Below are 19,390 nucleotides of genomic sequence, written 5' to 3'. Positions count from 1 at the left end.
TTTATTAGTTACAGGTGATGAGCGGTATTGACCTAGGCATGGGTCCTAACCGACTATATCCGGCTTCAGCTGTCCGCTTGAAGTCCGGGAAGGGTTAACCACCAGTAGGGGGAGTCCTGCTGATGCACATCAACTAGGAACTCCCCCTGGGCCACCGATTGTGGGCATGCCTTAGGCTCTCACCTCCCTAGGCTTCGGAGAGGGCCATGCCCCCCGGAATCCCTTATTGGACTACCCTTCAATATGCGGGGCAGGTGATGGCGCTTCCTCCCCTCTTCCAACTACAGAGCAATACCAATGCCTAACCGCCAATACCAAGAAAGTTGTGACGATTTGCTACAAGACAGGCAAAAACTAAGTTGCTGGTGCCAATTTGCCAAGTGGAAAAATTCCTACCAGGCCCCTCAACAGCGACCAACCAGGGTCCATAGCAAGGTCAAGGAACGGAAACCTTATAGGGCGGGAGGGTGAGAAAAGTAGGAACAGCTGGGAGGCGGGGAAAGAGGGAGATCCCCGGCCACCTCCTGCCTTAAATAGGGCAGGCCACGCCCCCAGAGCCAGTCGATTGGCTGACCAGGGTGTGACACAGCCGGGAATCCCCCCAATCACGTGGGGCTGGGGCCGTGAAGCCCACAACCCCACCTCCTCTGTAGGGCGGAAGTGGCTTTTCTGAAGCTCTGGAAAGCTGCTGCCAGTAGTGTAGAAAATAGCAAGCTAAACGGAACAATGTGTCTGACTTGGTAAAAGGCACCTTCTTAGGCCAGGAGGGAAACAGCTGGGAAAGTTGCCAGAGGGAGGGGGTACAACTTGAATTGAGGTGCGGTTCAGCGATCCCCCTTTGGCCCACTCTTCCCCACACTAAATTCCCCTTCATCTCTCCCCATCTTCCCATTTTTATATTTGCTCAGCAGCAACCTATATTTTAACAAACTGAAAACATGTCTTGCTGCAATCATGTCTAGTAAATCCTGTTGTTAGTCCTTGACAAGTCGGTGAATGTACAGGAGCCCACTCCTACATGGGAATTAACAGCCCTAAAGAGAGTTTTCAATTGAATTGGATACAGTAATCCACAGTGCTAAGTCGGGGGACGTGATGTCCTTGCTCACTGCAGAATTCTCTTTGGGCCTCTAAGAGATAAGAAATCATGTTTCTTGTGGTTATTATGGAAAAACAGTACATGTCTACCTATTCCCTGCTTTCCTAAGGAGGAAGCGGGAATGGAAACACAAAGCACACAGCAGTATGTAATGAGTAAATGCCTGTCCCTCTCTAGAATATGAGTGGTTGATAGTTTTCATCATCAAACATAAGTAGGATTCTCAAGGAGACAGGAGCGTACAGGAGCAGAAGCACTGCTCTTCAGTTCATGATGTTTTCAGAGATTGCATTCAGAGTTTGGGACCTGCTTCCATATGGGTATTTCTTAATGCTACGCAATCTTCTGTTGCAAGCTACGAGTGGAGTTGCAACGGGCTCTCCGCAGTCCAGGTTTTCTGAAGTGTTTGCTTGGTGTGTGTTTTTTAAGGCTGAAAGCAATGCAAAGTTTAGGGATAGCCTTGCAAATTTCAACTCTGCAAGTAAATTATGCATTTGAAAAAGAAACTCGAAAGAAACAGGCACGTTCTCTGCTCCCCTTTGAAAAGGGCCTTCTTGGCTTTGCAGGTTCTCTTTTCCGCGATGAGTTTGACTTGGCCATTCTCCAGCTGCAGGAGAACAACCGCTTGGAAATCTTGAAACGGAAGTGGTGGGCGGGAGGCCAGTGCCCCAAAGAGGAGGACCATCGAGCGAAAGGTAAAACTTACAGCTGTCTCTCTTCCTCCCTCCAGTCTGTGTTCCTTAATGAAGATGTACAGGGATGGGGTCGTTATTACCGATGAGAGCGACTGCAGACTCCAGGGCTGTGTCACCTTTCCAGCTCAAGGATTTTAGAGTCCTCCTGGTTTGAGATCTCTTTCTTTAATAATGAGAGGAGAAAGCCGAAACACTGGCTGCTGCTGTGCCTCTCACGCTGTGTATTTTTGCCCGGGGCAAAGAGAGCGGAAAAGAGCCAAATGACAAATATTGGAAGCAAGCAGAGGGCAAACGGGTTTCTAATGAATGGCCACTGCATTGGCATCAGAAAATAGATCACTCTGGGGATGCTGTCCAGATCCTGAGTCCTTTAAAAACAACAATGGGACTTCATCAGAAGAGGTTGTTGGCTAATGGTCCAAAGCTAAAAATGGTTAGAAGTGGGAGGGCAAGTGACAGAGTAATAATAAAACTCTGGAGCTCAAGGGCAAGACCTTCCGGAAATGTTATGCAAATCACCGTAAAATACATGACTTTAGGCCAGTGTCGCCCAACTGGGAGCTGTTGCCAGCCCAAAGCAATTGCTAGTTGTTGTTGTTGTTCAGCAGCAAGCAGAACGGGTTTTCTTTTCATTGGATAATAAAAGGTTTCCTGGCTATAGGAAGGGTCTTTTTGACCCTTGCAAGACTGGGGAGGAAAGGGAAAGCAGGAAAATCAAGCATGACGGAGAAACACAATCAGTTGTTGCAATACACGCCCATCATCTGCCAAATCATTTTCTTGTGGGTACAAATCCATGCAGGGCAAGGGAAAAAAGCAGACATCTGAAAGCTATATGACCTGAACAATCTGATCTTGAACACAGAGGTGAGAAAATGGGGGGGGGGGTTGAGAAACAGTTTTAAAATAGGTTGTATTTTCTCCCTAATTTCCCCCCCCCCACCGGCTCCCCCCAGAAAAGGTTTGAAATCTTTAAAGATGTAAGGAGGGGGATCTACAAGAATCTCCTTGATTCTTTTGTCAAAGTATTAGAATATATTATTTCGTATTGAAACGCTGACATGATTTTGCTTTTCATGTCTCACTCTAAACCATTTCTAGCCATTCTAACCATTTTTGCAGAGACAGGATTGCATTATGGAAGCACTTCCCAGAGCCTGACTGGCCAGCGTCAGACATCTGGAGATGGAACGCTAATTGTGTTATCTTGACATCTCAAACATATAACTGAGCTTCAAAGGGACAAAAATAAACTGATAAATTATGAAATGGTTGCTGCTGTCATGGAGGGAAGCGGAAAAGCGGGATAGAGAGACCTGTCACTCAGTCAGGAGTGCAGAGGAAGAAAGCGGGCTTTGACAAATCCCAGCCAGAAAAAAAAGCAGCAGGTGGGCTGATTGTAGTGCAAGCAAGGGAGACTAGGAGCAGGCCTAGCTGTGATTGTACTGCAGATCATGGATCTTTGGCATGGATCAAAGTTGTTCTGGTACAATCCGAATGCTTGCAGTTGTTACAGTACACAGTGGGAGGAACAGGAAGTCAAGTCTTTTGCTTCCAGGAACAAAAATTCTTACCACTTGGAATCACAAAATTAGAAGGGATTGTGAAAGTTATCGAATTCAACCCTCTGCAATGTAGGAATCTTTTGTCCAACATGGGGCTCAGACCCACTACCCTGAGATTAAGAGCCTCATGCTCTACCAATGTGTGTGCATGTATGCGCACATTTGTGTATGAGAGTTCTGTTGTGCTCATGCCCTGTTTGTGGGTCAGCCATTGTTGGAACAGAATGTTGGGCTAGATTGATCTGGTCCAACAACACTCGTCTTACTTTCTTACACCGCCCTATTGGAAACACATCTGCTTACACAGGTGTGATTTACTGAGCAGCAGGAACATCCCAGAGGTGCCTCTGAAAGGATGGTGGAGAACAATGGAGAGGAATGACCCTATACTTTAAAAAATAAAACAAAGTATGTCAATGATTTATAAGGGGTGGTGGTGAGGCTTTATGTCTAAAAGCTGTGCGGAGATTAAGTCAATAAATCATCGATTCTCAAGCTTTGATTTACTGTTCCAGAGGGGAGAGGAAGATTTTACAAGTGTCCTAGGTGATTAATAGTTGTACACAATAATCTTGGCACAAGCCAACAAATGGTTCGTGGTCATCAATTCAATCAACAGATAAGTCCATCTGAGACCCAAGTAACAAGCAGCAGCGGTGGAGAGAGAGGTGTTGCTTAGATCCAGGGATTGGGGAGACGTTTGATTCTGTTCACATTTAAAGAGGAACCTACCTAATCTGCACTTTCTGAAATAGTGTGTGTGCTGAATCACAGCCATCCTTTGTCACTTATATGTCTCTGAATTTTGCAATGGACTTCTTCAGATTATTAAAATGCATGGCAATCATTGCTGTGTGGTGGTGGGGTTTTCCCTCTTAAAAAACCTCAACAACTTTAGCTGGGTGCTCCCCCTGAAAAAGCTCAGCAAGTTCCAGCACCTCTTTTTCTAGAAAAAGCCCTGGGGAAAATAACATACAAAATACATTATTGCAAAAATGTGCCAGTTAGGCAGAACTGCATATAAAAATGGGCAGTTTAGGAGAATTTTGCACTAAATTTTCATGAGGACTCTTCTTTAAAAAATAATAATCTGTAAACTAATGCGGAAAAATGAAGAAGTAAACTTAAGAGGGGGGAAATAAGAAACCGAGTGATACCAAAATTTACCTTAGAATGGTATCTATTGGGTTGGCCCTGTAGAATTTGAAAGGACTGCAGTGAGTAACAGTAGGCCTTAAAACTCTCAAATTCCTTCTTTTCACTCCCTTGAGGAACAACAGATATGGGGAAGGATGGCATTTGAAGGAGCTGCATGAAGGTTGAAGGTAACAATAAAAGATAGAAGGCAGAGCACTAGAAAGAAACAGAGGAAACCTGATCACTTGGGGGCCATGTCTCGGATCCAATCTGTAGCATATGTCAAGTTGATTTTTCCTCTACATTCATTTCCCTTCAAATGTTCTGTGTTCTTGTTTCAAATAAAAGCAGCCCTGGAAAGGACTCCTCCATCATTATTTACAGCTAAGAACAAAGTGGAAATCTCAAATTAGATCTCCTCTATCCTACTTTTTGGGGACACGGGTGGCGCTGTGGGTAAAACCTCAGCGCCTAAGGACTTGCCGATCGCATGGTCCACCTAGCAGTTTGAAAGCACCCTTAAGTGCAAGTAGATAAATAGGTACCGCTTTATAGCAGGAAGGTAAACAGCGTTTCCGTGTGCTGCTCTGGTGCCGGTTCGCCAGAGCAGCTTCGTCACGCTGGCCACGTGACCCGGAAGTGTCTGCGGACAGCGCTGGCTCCCGGCCTCTAGAGTGAGATGAGCGCGCAACCCTAGAGTCTGTCAAGACTGGCCCGTACGGGCAGGGTTACCTTTACCTTTACCTTTATCCTACTTTTAAAAAATAACCATAGTTGTACACTATGGTCACAGATCAAAATACATGCTATGCTCTGATGTTACTTCTACCAAATGTTATAATTCCATTGTCATCTTCGTACTCTTTAATTTACATGCTTCTCTTTGTTAAATGTCTAAAGCATTGACCCACGCAAGGTATATGTAGAGAACAATTTATCTGACTGTTCTTATAGCTTATATTATCTCTATTCCATCAACTACTCAAGTATACCTGTAGTGAAAAATTATTTGTCAGATGAGTTAAAGGAACACTTACTTTTAACCACCTGTCCATCCATAATTATTATGATTATGATTTATATACTGCCCTTCATCAAAAGATCTTAGGGTGGATCACAAGAGAAATTCATCCTACTGTAGCTTGCTGAAGCTGGGCCCCCAACACTCTATGGCTATCTTTCTATTTCCTGATTTCATGTGTTGGCTTAGTAGTTTCAAGGTTTTTGTACAAACCTTGGTTGATTCCAATCTAGAACTAAGTTAAAGTCATTTAGTGGTATACTTCCCCCCCCCCCCCCGGCAAAATGTTCTGTGCCAGCAGAATGCATAAGCAGGTTCCTGGCAACTTTTGTTGCACAACAGGTGCTTTGAGGGGTTTTTGTAAACATTTCATGAAATAAGTAAGAAATAACTAAATCTCTTCTGCAATGAGTTTCCACTAGTGCAGTTGCTGCATTGGAGTCTTCGGTTGCACAATATTCAAACTCGCCCATCTGCTAGCACAAGGGCACAATGGATATACCCTTTATATGCAAGGGAGTATAACTAACATTCTCTTTCCACAACCATTAAATCACAGTGATGGTGCAGGAGGCATTCCAACTCTTCGTCAGTCTTACTGCACCATTTGATACTCACAACTAAGGCGTTCTTGTATTCGCACTGTGTGTTTCACATGTTTGAGGCTTCAGGTTAGGTCCAAGGCATCACTGTATTACCATGCTCACTTGGCACAGGTGTCTCTAATCATGTCTGAATGGAGGGCAGGATTGTTCCCTTGTTCACATCGATAGCAGGGGTGGAATTTGATAATAAGCCACCCCGTGTAAGGCCATCTGATGCCCTCCCAGGAGCCCCCAGCCAGGCTTTGAGAAGGAGGTGTGAGGCTCTGGCAGGGTCCTAGGGCCCTCCTACCTCCTTCCAAGAGGCCAGTAAGCATTTGCCCGGCTTTGAGGAGGAAGTATAATAATAATAATAATAATAATAATAATAATAATAATAATAATAATTTATTTGTACCCCGCCCATCTGGCTGGGCTTCCTCAGCTACTCTGGGTGGCTTCCAATAAAGATTAAAAATACATTAAAATGTCACACATTAAAAACTTTAAAAATTAAAATTAAATTAAATTTAAAAATTAAAATTAAAATGCCACACATTAAAAACAGAAGTCTTCTAAATGTCAGGTAGTTGTTTATCTCTTTGACATCTGATAGGAGGGCGTTCCACAGGGCGGGTGCCACTACCCAGAAGGCCCTCTACCTGGTTCCCTGTAGCTTTGCTTCTCGCATTGAGGGAACCACCAGAAGGTCCTCGGCACTGGACCTCAGCGTCCGGGCAGAACGATGGGAGTGGAGATGCTCCTTCAGGTATACTGGGCTGAGGCCATTTAGGGCTTTAAAGGTCAACACCAACACTTTGAATTGTGCTCGGAAACGTACTGGGAGCCAATGTAGGTCTTTCAAGACCAGTGTTATGTGGTCTCAGCGGCCGCTCCCAGTCACCAGTCTAGCTGCCGCATTCTGGATTAGGAGGAAGTAGGACTCTAGGACCCTGTCAGAGCCTTCACGCCTCCTTCCCAAAGCCAGGCAAGCACTTACTGGGCTTTGAGAAAGCAGCCTCTGTTGAGTGCTCGGTGGGACCACACCACTCGCACTGCTGTAAATCAGCCTGTCAATAGAGAGAGGCTTCATCAGGACACTTACAGCTCAGTTTGCCCTGTGCAGCTAGGTCTCTTCTAGCTCACGTTCAGACAAAAAGGGTAATGGTTTGAGCAAAGACAGATTCTTGCTCTCCGGCAACACCTGAGTCACTGTTTTTGGACAGTAAAACCAGAATAGTAAGGTTCTGTTGGAGCGGTGAGCTTAACGCCTTGCCCCCAATCAGCCAAGGGCTAGATCAGCCCATTCACCCCAATGAATAATAAAAATAGTTCCTTAAAAGTTTGCCTAACATATTAACAGTGCTATTTTTCTAGAAAAAGAGATGCCAGTATTCACCATGAACATCTCCCTCATTCTCTTAGAATGGCAATGGCGGCCACCTGAGAGGTGCCGGAACTGATTTCAAGCTGAAAAAAATCCCTGCATATTAATATTGTTGTTCTTCCTATTTTTTCTTTGTTTTGTTTTTTAGGACTAGGAATGGAGAATATAGGTGGAATCTTTGTGGTTCTGATATGTGGTTTAATCGTAGCGATTTTTATGGCAATGCTTGAGTTCTTATGGAACCTCCGACACTCTGAACACTCTGAGGTAAGCCTTCGCCAGGTGTACATTCTAACATTTTATCAAGCGTGATTCACAAGTGTTGGGTACCAAGCGAACAATCTGACGGGTTCTCAAATGTAAGGAAAATCCTAAATAAGACTGATTGTTTCAGTGAGTGATGTCTCCTATGAGAATGCAGTGGTGGAGCTTGGAATAAGACTGTGAATAATCTGGATATGGGCATAAAGAAATATGGCTTTGGTATTTCAGTGTGAATGGTAGACATCGTGGTACATTTCTAATATGGAAAGCCCTTCTGTGTAGGAACAGCCGTGTAATCTGCGTGTAGGTCATTTTGTACGCCAGTCTCTTCCCCCTTCCCCCTTCTCAGTCCAATATGCTAAGCTCCATTATTAACTGTGGCTTCACTCTGCAAGAGAATATAGTTTTTGTTCAGAAAACTGTGTAACATGTGAAGCGGCCCTCATAGTTGATGGAATAGAATTGAAAATAGAAGTTCACAGAATACGACTGCCAGAAACCAAGATGGCTACCTATTTCCTGATCTCCTCATTCCACATTCATTTTGATGTATTCACATTTCCCAATCTTTTGCCAATGAATAAGAAGTTACAAACATAAGAACCTAAGATGAACCTGCTGGATCAGACCAGTGGCTCATCGTCCAATGATGGCCCATTTAGTTCTTTAGATTTTAAATTTAAGCGAAGTTGTAGAATTGACGGTGAATTTCCTAGTACATGGGAGTGGTGAGTTGTAGTTTCCCACACATGGGTTTGGGAGCATGGAACAATAGAAACTAAACTAAACTAAATATTTTTGTCCCATCAAAAGATATATTTATCCCTAGCATATAGTAACTAACTATTTATATGATAAATACTTGACATATTATTTTAAGTTACTTATCAAATATCTCTCTAATGATTCTGATTTACTGACTTTAACTTTGCTGCAAATATGCTGATGTTCCTTCAGTTCTGTCTTGATTTCATGAAATATAGCTACTCTAAATTAAAGTGGTATCATCTGCAAGCTGGTTGTTCTTTCATGTTTTTGAAGCTACTGCTATAACCAACTATTTTACGATTCTCGGGGGCAAAGGGTACAAACAGAACTACTAAACAAAAACAGGGAAGGAATGCAGCTCTGCTTTCTCCCTCTTTTCAAAAGAAATTACTGACAATACGTGATTCACAATTGCCTCAGAATATATAGAGAATTAATCATTCCAATAAATTTGGAGCTGAATTCCATTACAATTAACATTGCTTTTAAACACTGCCAATTCAGATGACTAAGTGCCTTCTCTGTGTCAGCACCAAGAGACTTTTTTCTCATTTTACTATGATGAATTATGTTAATGTTTCTTCTCACGTTGCTTACTACATGTCCATTTAATATAAAACCAGATCTGACTAAAATGTACATATTGTTCCGTGCATATGTTTTGTGTTACATTTTGGCACGACTAAGAGTAGCACTGGACTTCAAAGAAATCCACTTCTTTAAAAAAAAAAATCCCTAGGTACATACTGAGGTGTACATTCTCATTAGTGGCATCCTAACAGGGTGCGGGTGGTGCTGTGGGTAAAACCTCAGTGCCTAGGGCTTGCCGATCGCATGGTCGGCGGTTCGAATCCCCGTGGCAGGGTGAGCTCCCGTCGTTCGGTCCCAGCTCCTGCCCACCTAGCAGTTCGAAAGCATCCTTAGCTGCAAGTAGATAAATAGGTACCGCTTTATAGCGGGAAGGTAAACGGCGTTCCGTGTGCTGCGCTGGCTCGCCAGAGCAGCTTTGTCACGCTGGCCACATGACCCGGAAGTGTCTCCGGACAGCGCTGGCCCCCAGCCTCTTAAGTGAGATGGGCGCACAACCCTAGAGTCGGACACGACTGGCCTGTACGGGCAGGGGTACCTTTACCTTTACCTTTACCTTTAACAGGCAACGACTTTTTTCTAAGTCCACATACTGGTAACAATATGTTTCTTTGGATAGCTGACAAGCCAAGTTAGCTCTAGATAGGTAAAGGTAAAGGGACCCCTGACCATTAGGTCCAGTCGTGACCGACTCTGCAATTGTGGAGCTCATCTTGCTTTATTGGCCGAGGGAGCCGGCGTACAGCTTCCGGGTCATGTGGCCAGCATGACTAAGCTGCTTCTGGCGAACCAGAGCAGCGTACGGAAACGCCGTTTACCTTCCCGCTGGAGCAGTACCTATTTATCTACTTGCAGTTTAACTTGCTTTCGAACTGCTAGGTTGGCAGGAGCAAGGACTGAGCAACGGGAGCTCACCCCATCGCGGGGATTCGAACCACCGACCTTCTGATCGGCAATTCCTAGGCTCTGTGGTTTAACCCACAGCACCACCTGCGTCCCTTAGCTCTAGATATTTCCCTGTTAACTAGGGCAGAACCATAACTAGGGCAAACATTTTTCTCCCCTACCCCCTCACCTATATCTGCCATTTTTGGACATCCTTTATGGACCCTTTCAATGATTATTTTGTGTAATGGAATGAGTGAATGGGAATGGTTTTTGTGTGAAATACATTTATTTTGTTTATCAAACAGCCAGTCATACTTGGCTACGTGCCGATGACACAAGCAAATGAATCTAGTTCAGAGCAAGGGTAATGTCTATTGCAAAAGTCATGCCCTTACCCTAAAACAGCTTTGTCTGCCCATACTTATATCAGCACGTAGCGAAATATGATTGGTTGTATGGTGATGTCATTGTTACTAATCACAAGGGCAATTTTTCAAACAAACACAGAATGTTGAAGCTGTAGATAATTGGGGCTGTAAATTGTAGTGAACCAACCTGGAATGATGGGGTTTTGGGGAGGGGGAGGGCTTTCAGGAAATACGTATGCAACTCATCTTGGCACCAAAACGTTTGCCTAAAATTATCTGACTGAGCTCTATAGTGCTAACAAACGTAAGTCAATATATTTAGAAAGGAAGTTACAGTGTGATGTTGCCTTTTTTTGGTTATAATTCACTATAGCCCCCCCCCCCCTTTATCACATGTGATCCCAGGATAGTTTACAAACATAGCTGCATACAGGGGTCAGCAAACGTTTTCAGCAGGGGGCCGGTCCACTGTCCCTCAGACCTTGTAGGGGGCCAAACTATATTTTGGGGGAAAAACACAAATGAACGAAAAGCCATATGCAATAGCACCGGACTGAGGAAAGAGGATTCCATTACCCAAGGGCCACAACAGAGAAGCCATTTCCTGAGCCAATGCACAACACACCACACCGAGTGATGGTCCCTCCAGAAGGGTCTTTCCTGAAGGTCTTAGGTAGGGTCCAGATAGGGTGATATGGGAAGAGGCACTATTTTCAAGTATTCCATTTCTAAGTTATTTAGGGCTTTGAAGATTAACGTTAACTCCTTGATTTGGGTTCAGTAGCATACAAGCAACCAGTATATGAATGGATGATTGGAGAAAATGAAGTAATGCTCTCAAGGAAATTTCGAACAAATTAAACTAGTCACTCCATCACCTGAATCTTACGATCTGCAATATGGGGACAAAACTACTCATTTCTTTACCAGAGTTGTTGCATTAGAATCATAGAATCATAGAATCATAGAGTTGGAAGAGACCACAAGGGCCATCGAGTCCAACCCCCTGCCAAGCAGGAAACACCATCAGAGCACTCCTGACATATGGTTGTCAAGCCTCTGCTTAAAGACCTCCAAGGAAGGAGACTCCTTCTTTGATGAGAGGATGGTGAGAACAGGGCACTTTGGACACTCAATAAAAGTGAAACAAGTTCTAAGTTTTGTAGAGGATGAGATACATTCCCTTTATGGTGTGCAAAGGGAACAGAAAGTATTCTGTAGAATCTCATACATCTTAAAATGAGCTTTTTAAAAAAACAAAAAAACCATTATAGTGCTTCTTTGGAAGAGTTTAAAGCCAGAGGCACACTATTGCACATGTGATAAATAACGGCTTTTCTGTGGTGGTGAGCCAGAGGATGTCTTAAGCAATAAGGTACCGTAAAAATCCCATGGTGTTGTTCAGCTCACTGGGGAATTATAAAAAACCAACTTGTTATAAAAACATTTTGGCATTTTTTTATTTTATTTTTTTGCTTTCAGCAGCAAAAATTGATATTGCTGGATTTTGGAAGGGAGCTGCTGTGCCCAATATATACTGTGTGGACAAAGAATGAACGCTTATGATAACAGAAAAGCTCCCTTTTCAAATGAGAGTTGGCAGCAGCTGGGGAAAAGCCAGGAGATATTATGTTAACACGGCCATTATTGTATAAGCTTTGCAGAAAACAGCATGCAATTTTCAAAGGTGCTAAATAAGTATGAAGTGATTTATTTTTATCTGCACTACCAAGTATTCTATGTGTTGGCTAAATATGGCACCAACTCATTAATATAAAAGTATGGGAGCCAGTATGCAACCTTACTTCACTCCTCGTGATTTTTAAAAATCATCAGTCATACCACCATTTAAACCTACTATGACCCTCATTTCTGTATTGCTGCTTAGTTCTCGAATCAATAGCAGACGTCTGCAGTCGATGTTGGCAATCTGAAATTTCTCCCAGTCTTTTTCAAATAATAGAATCGAATGCAGCAGAAAAATCAATAAGGTTGTTCTTAATATTCTTAGTATATTTCCTTATAATATGGTTCAGAGTAAAGCATCAATGGTACTGTGTCCTCTGAATTCTGCTTGTTCTTCATGAATAATGTTATTTTGCAACCAATCTGATAATTTTTGAAGAGGATCCCACGCATAGAGCTTTGAGGAGATGTCTAACAAGCTAATTGGCCAATAGTTTTGTAGATCATTTCTAACCCCATTCTTCTAAATCAGGGAAACAATTCTCATTTTTTTCATTCAGAGGGCATTTGTCCCGTGTTTTTTATTGTGGTAAACAAGCCAGCCAGGATAAGCACCCACCATTCTATATATTCCTTATAGAGCTTGGATGAAAGTGTATCTTCTCCTTGAGCTTTATTTGATTTCAGGTAGGAAATAAGGGCTTTTATCTCGTTACAATGCTTTGGTAGGTTTGAGAAATCCATACACTGCTGCTACAAGTGATTGCCCAGAATAACCACCAAATGTATTGGAGAAATATTTAACCCAATCAGAGTTAGGAATTGAGGCTTCCTATGATGATCACTTTGTTTACACCCCGGGCCACTAGTTCATAGAAATCATCTTCCCTCTGTTCCATTACTGCTAGTCCCAATTCCTGCCACTGGGTTTTCATATATACAACTTTTTGTTTTTGAGCAGACTTTTGCATTCCAATCTACGTTAGATAGAATTTTCCATGGGTTCCTCTCATGGCTTCTTATGCAAATCTCTAATTGCCTGGCCAGAACTTTCTTAGCTACCTTGTGTTGACCATCAAACCAGCCATGGTGTGTTGATTGTGTGTAGTTAGTAATTGTAGAAGTTATCAAATAGGGCCTGAGTTCTGCGACAATTTGCTGGAAGACATCAACAAGATTTGGAGATTTGTTCATAAAAAGTTGACACAAGTTTGTCAGATGATTACTATATCGTCCTCTTGAATATCGCTGCTCAATCTTTATCCGCCTTTTTATTATCCCAACCCACCAGGTTCCAGGAATGAATGTTAAGACCTTTCTGGATGTTTTCTAGTCAGTTATGGTATCTTAAAGGAGAGCTGAAGGTATAATAATTTCTTTTTCTATAATTACCCCTAGGCCTAGGCTTATCTTGAGCATTTGTTGATGGATAATCCCTTTGATTTCCGGGAAATAGATTGCTAGCAGGGTAGGAGTGTTGGGTCTCTAACCTGGGCGTATTTCTTCCAATACGTGCATTTTGCTTGAATTCCTGCTTGCAATTCAGATTGTTCTCATTATACCGCTGGATTTCTTCACTGGCCAGTTATGAATGATTACCTGTAGAACATCTGAGGAACTCTTTCTCGAAGTATTATCATTGGAATTTGGACTTACTCTCTCATTCACTACATTTCCCCAGTATTTTATTAAAATAACAAAACAACAACAACAACAACAACAATGTTATTTATACCCTGCCCATCTGGCTGGGCTTCCCCAGCCACTCTGGGCGGCTTCCAACAAAATATTAAAATACAGTAATGCATAAAACATTAAAAGCTTCCCTAAACAGGGCTGCCTTCAGATGTCTTCTAAGTCTGGTAGTTGTTGTTCTCTTTGACATCTGGTGGGAGGGCATTCCACAGGGCGGGTGCCACTACCAAGAAGGCCCTCTGCCTGGTTCCCTGTAGCTTGGCTTCTCGCAGTGAGGGAACCGCCAGAATGCCCTCGACGCTGGACCTCAGTGTCCAGGTAGAACGATTTACTGCAGGAAATGCAGAGTGCTGACCTGAAGTCTTCAGATCCATCAAAATATGCCAGATTGGGGTTTAAACAAATTGGATTAGGTGACAGCCCGAGATCATTTCCTTGGAAGGTAGCAAGTGGGTTATCACCATACTCATCCACTATCAGTAGCCTGGGGTCAGAAGGGGTTAAGTTAAGAATGGAAAACAACTACCCCAAGTCCATCTCTTGAGGATTCATATTAGTGTAAAAGCAGGTTTCTGAGCTCAAGTTCTAATCTTGACAGATGTCATTTAACCTTTTTGTTATTGAATCTGATAGGAACTTAGCAAACTCAGACCTATCCCCGTCTTGATGTACCTTCAAACCATCTCTAATTTTAGTTTCTTTGCTGGTAGGTATCTTGCAGGGCTACTGTCAGAATTCTTGTCTCCACTAACCCAACCAGGGTACCCATTCTGGCATTCAAACCCAGAACTTTCTTTTCCAGTGAACTGATTCTACTAAAGATTCCTTCTGCTGTTTGTTTAGACAGAAGACATTGGTTGCATAAAAGTTCCCACAGTGAGGGAGTTTCAGTCTCTGTTGTGGCCGAGTCTATTATGCCAAGACTGTTATTACACAGTTGACATGTTGTTGTACGGAAGAAGCTGAGGTTGCCTTACAGCATATATATCAGCTCCTAGCAAGTCTGGATCAATTGACCAGTTAGCTAAGATTTCATTAGAGGAATATGTAGCAAAAGCTCTTACTTGGGAGAAGGCATTTCCAGCCCCCTGAAGTGTTTCCCAACTTTGGGTCTCCAACTGTTTTTGGACTACAGGTGCTTGAAGGGAAGATCACATAGTTTTCCTGGACATTTTGCCATTCTGCAGGATAAACATAATGCGTGTAGGGCAGGCATCCCCAGACTTGTCCCTCCAGCTGTTTTGGGACTACCACTCCCATCATCCATAGCTAGCAAGACCAGTAGGTAGGAATGATGGGAATTGGTTGGGGGCCATCTGGGGACCCAAGGTTGAGAAATACTGAAGAGGACAGGGCTGTCTACGTAAGACATATTAATTACATGTTGGCACAATTATTTCACAGAGACTTCTGTCTCACTTGCTGAGATACAGTAGTCCAGCATAGATTTCTGGACTAAGTTTGGCAATGGAGTTCTAGATGCTTTATCTGAAGCACTGTGGGTCTGCGCTTGTGTAATAATCATGATAAAACTGTTAAAACTGCAGTGTATCCTTCAGTCAAGATGATCTTCTAAGTCAGGCATCCCCAACCTTCAGCCCTCCAGATGTTTTGGACTACAATTCCCATCATCCCTGACCACTGGTCCTGTTAGCTAGGGATCATGGGAGTTGTAGGCCAAAACATCTGGAGGGCCGCAGGTTGGGGATGCCTGTTCTAAGTATTTCTTATCAGTTAAAAATACTGAGCCAAAACAGCTGCTCTCTCAGTGCCTGCCCTCCAATTAAAATGTATGGCTTTTAAGCCCACCTAAAAGTAAAACAGATAAGCTCCTTGGTTGTATGTAACAATTAACAATAACTGCTGAGCCAAATGACTTTAAAACTATTCAGATAAAAACAAATTGAAACTAGAACATACTGCAGAACTATCCCAGAAGCCAGAACAGCAAGAAGAATTGCTGCTTTCACTGCGCAGCAATCCCTCTTGCTGTTCTGGCTTCTGAGATTCAGAATATTTTTTTTCTTGTTTTCCTCCTCCAAAAACTAGGTGCGTCTTGTGGTCTGGTGTGTCTTATAGAGCGAAAAATACGGTATCTGCTCACAGAAAATAAATAAAATTAAGCTGAAAATATGTGAACGAGACATAAAACTCATGTATTACTAAATGAAGGGGAGGGAGCTTAGAACAGCAAAAGGTTCCAGGGCAAGTGCTGATATGTTTAAGACCTCCAATTCTAGAACCCATGAAGAAACCAAGACCTAGTCCTCACATCTCACTGATGTGAGTAAACCTGTATCTGGGCTGCACCTCTTGACTGAATGTTCCTTCATTTAAAACAAACAAACAAACAAAAAACCATACAGAGAAAGCTAGTACAAAAGCTAGACTTGAATCTGTCTCCATCTAGTTTTCTACATGCAGGGACTTCTATTCTTTTTTTGCATGGGAGAGCATTCTGTGAGTAAAGTTGTGCAGCGCAGACACAGATTCATCATCCCAGTAAGAACTAAACCGATTGAGGCTTAAACCAAACAGGGATGTTCAACTGCGGATGATTTGCGTGTTGAGACCCCGCAGCCACCCCTTCATTGGAAATAACTCACACAAGGACACAGATATTAGGTTTATGTTATTGGGCAAATTTTGGCCACAACTTTATTGAAATTACAGAATGTGAGCGGTATTGGCTTAGGCATTGATTGGACCTGACTATATCGGACTCCTGCCCCTTGTGCAGGAAGCCCCAGTAACAGTAAGCCACCGGTAGGGGGAGCCCTGTCGATGCGAACCAACTCAAGCTCCCCCTGGTGTTCCCGTCGGGGTCGTGTCAAGGCCTTAGCCCCCCAGCCAGGCTTCAGACTAGATCAACACCCCTGGGTTCCTTTAACGGAATACCCTTAAGCATGGAGGGGCAGGTGATGTCCACACCTCCCCTCCCCCACACAAGGTCAAACAATGCCTAACTGCAACCCTAACAAAGTTGTGACGATTGCTACGAGGTAGGCGAAAACCAAGTGGCCAGTGCCAATTTGCCAAGTGTAAAAATTCCTACCAGGCCCCTCGGACAACCAAGGCGACCAACCGAAGTCCATAGCAAGGCCATTGCTTAACCTGCAAAATAGGGAGGGAGGGTGGGAGATTGAGGAAGCGAGCCAAAGAGGAAGTCCTCTGGCTCGCTCCTCCATTTAAATGGCCACGGCCATGCCCGCCCCCCGCCCCCCCGCCCAGCTGGTTGGCTGGCCGGGCTCTGACGTGACTGGGATCCCCCAGGCAACAGGGGACAAGGTCCCCCGCCCCCGGTGGGGAGTGGGTGGCCATGCGGTCCACCGCAACTCCTCCCCACTGGGAAGTGGAGCGGTTTAACTCCAGTTCTGATGTGGTCGCAAGGATCTTAGGATCCAAAGATGGACCAGCAGTTTTGCCCAGGAAACAAAGAAAAACATTTGTCTACTGACATAATAAACAGGCAGGCTGTTGAGAAAGGGTTACTGAGCATTTGAGAGAGCCCCCAGGAAACCAGAAAGATAGAGGGGGCAGTGACCTTGGGACAATATCTTTCTGAAACTGCTCTTCTTTTTCTTGGGCCTCTGATAGGTATCCGTCTGCCAGGAAATGGTGACAGAGCTGCGTAGCATCATTCTCTGCAAGGACAGTTTCCACCCCCGTCGGAGGCGAGGGGGGATCATACGGACTCGCCCTGTTATACAAGAAGAACGGAGGGCCCGCACCACGACCATGCTAAGCAATGGAAAGCTCTGTGGTGGCGGTGACCCCGAGCAGCTGGCACAGAGACTTGCACAAGAAGCCGTCCTGGTCGCTCGGGGTTGCACACACATCCGGGTGTGTCCAGAATGCCGGAGGTTCCAAGGCCTTCGGGTCCGGCCAGGGCCAGATTCCCCCGTGCAAAGCGACGAGAGCTTGGAATGGGAGAAAGCAACAAACAGCAGTGAGCCTGAGTAAAACAGTGGGGAGACGGCAGCAGCAAAAGAAGCTAAATGTTCCATTTTACAGAACATGAGACTTGTACACAGTGTTGAACTATTTTTAAATTAATAAAGAGGCACCCCAGTTTGCCAAGAGCAAATCAAAGCTTTGGGCTGGGGGCTGAGCCCAATGGGAACTTTTGTTACCTGTCTTATATGAGAAAGTATCTAACCTACCTACTTTCTGAAACGTTAAGAAAACGCCCCTCTAGCTAGGCTAAGAGGACCCTTCCTCAACAGCCTGCTCCTCAGAAACTTGAGGTATGGGGTATAGGGGGGGGGGTCACACAGAGCTGGTGGCAACGAGAGTCACAAATATCCTAAACCAGGTGAAAAAAACATTATTGCCACAAGGACTTCTTTATGGGGGGGTGGCAGCTCTTTTCTTTTGGAATTTGTGGTGGGGAGGATAATTTTTTTTATTTTATTGTTGGAACTTCAGGACCTAGAGGGGTCCAGCACTCCTGAGTTCAGGTACTGAGCTCACGCCACTTTCCCTGGGTCAGGTGAGGTTGCGGAAGAGGGGAAGGGTTAAGTCCCATATAAGAGCAGCCACCAACAAGGAAAGTCCATTCAAAGAGTTACAAATACCAAAAACCAACTAACACACTGAACTTGGAGGCCTTGATAACAGGTAGAATTTCAGGGTACCTGTGTCTGTCTTGCTTGCTTAAACAACTCCCCCCCCCCCCACCCCTCACAATGGTCTTTCTTTGTACACATTTTGAGAAAGCTAACCAGTAGGAGAGCAGGTTGGGGACGTGGAATTCTGTATTCTCCCCCCAGCAGGGGGTGGTAGAATTTAACTAACCCAGGTTGTCAGCTTTTGAAAGTCAAGTTTTAACACTGTGTTAAGAGAGAGGTCCTCACGATTTATTACATGTGCCCGTGATCAGCTCTTTTCTTAAGATGAAAAATCACCACCCCAAGTTCAATAGACTCACTTATGACCTAGATATCATCCTCTATAAGAGGGTTTCTTTGCTATGAAATATCACTGAGTGAAGGTACACCAGCAATGTCCATGGTGTCTTTTGAAGACCTATGAGAAGAATGGACCAACAGCCAGGAAATCCTTAGCAACGGTTTGGAGCAGTTGCAGGTTTTCTGTGGGAGGAGTTCGATTTCCTGATTGACAATTCTATGCAATTCCTGATTGTAAAAATACAAGGAAGAAAAACAAAGTCATGACAAATGAACACAGGTCAAATAACCTGTTCTTGGTTTTTTTTTCCCCCAGTTTGTTTTTGAATGTACTGAAATAAAATATGTCCTTCTATATAAATATAGGATTTTTTTTCCTCTATACCTTTGATATTCAGAGGTAGCTGGAGTCCCAGTTCATAAGGGGGAAGGATATGTAGCTGCCTATGGCTAATGCACTTTATTCCATTCTTTCTATCCACATTGGAGCAGTTTGCCAACTGGTTAAGTTAGTATTATATTGTCATTGGCCACAATAAAACACTAAGTGTTCTTAAGTTCTTTCAGTCGGTTTAAGCGTTCCTAACTCTGTATTGGATTGTGGCCACTGATCGGGCAGGGATGATACTCGTGTTAAGGACTCTAGAAGTGGTAGAGGAAAGGATTGATGTTGTTCTTCTAACTGGTTTGGGATTTATTTTAACAGGTAATAACAGCCATCAACTCTGTGAATGGGGT

The 19,390-nt window shown here is 43.8% G+C and overlaps 1 protein-coding gene across 4 annotated transcripts in view; it reads left to right on the top strand.

Annotated features, from left to right (window-relative positions):
• GRIK4 (glutamate ionotropic receptor kainate type subunit 4) overlaps window positions 1-17,865 on the top strand; it is a 472,983-nt gene extending 455,118 nt beyond the window's left edge. For 3 of the 4 annotated variants that reach the window (XM_079954667.1, XM_079954665.1, XM_079954666.1), the window contains 3 exons: window positions 1,666-1,794; window positions 7,634-7,752; window positions 17,340-17,865. In XM_079954667.1, the coding sequence (XP_079810793.1) occupies window positions 1,666-1,794; window positions 7,634-7,752; window positions 17,340-17,705 (614 nt within the window). In that variant the 3' untranslated portion in view covers window positions 17,706-17,865. The remainder of the gene's footprint in view (window positions 1-1,665; window positions 1,795-7,633; window positions 7,753-17,339) is intronic. The other variant, XM_079954668.1, reaches the window with a different exon arrangement.
• Window positions 17,866-19,390: the final 1,525 nt, after the last annotated feature.

The sequence above is a fragment of the Podarcis cretensis genome, assembly GCF_951804945.1.
Source record: "Podarcis cretensis genome assembly, chromosome: 15".
NCBI lineage: Eukaryota > Metazoa > Chordata > Lepidosauria > Squamata > Lacertidae > Podarcis > Podarcis cretensis.
Note: the sequence above shows the minus strand (reverse complement) of the source record. Positions and strands in the feature narration are given on the sequence as shown.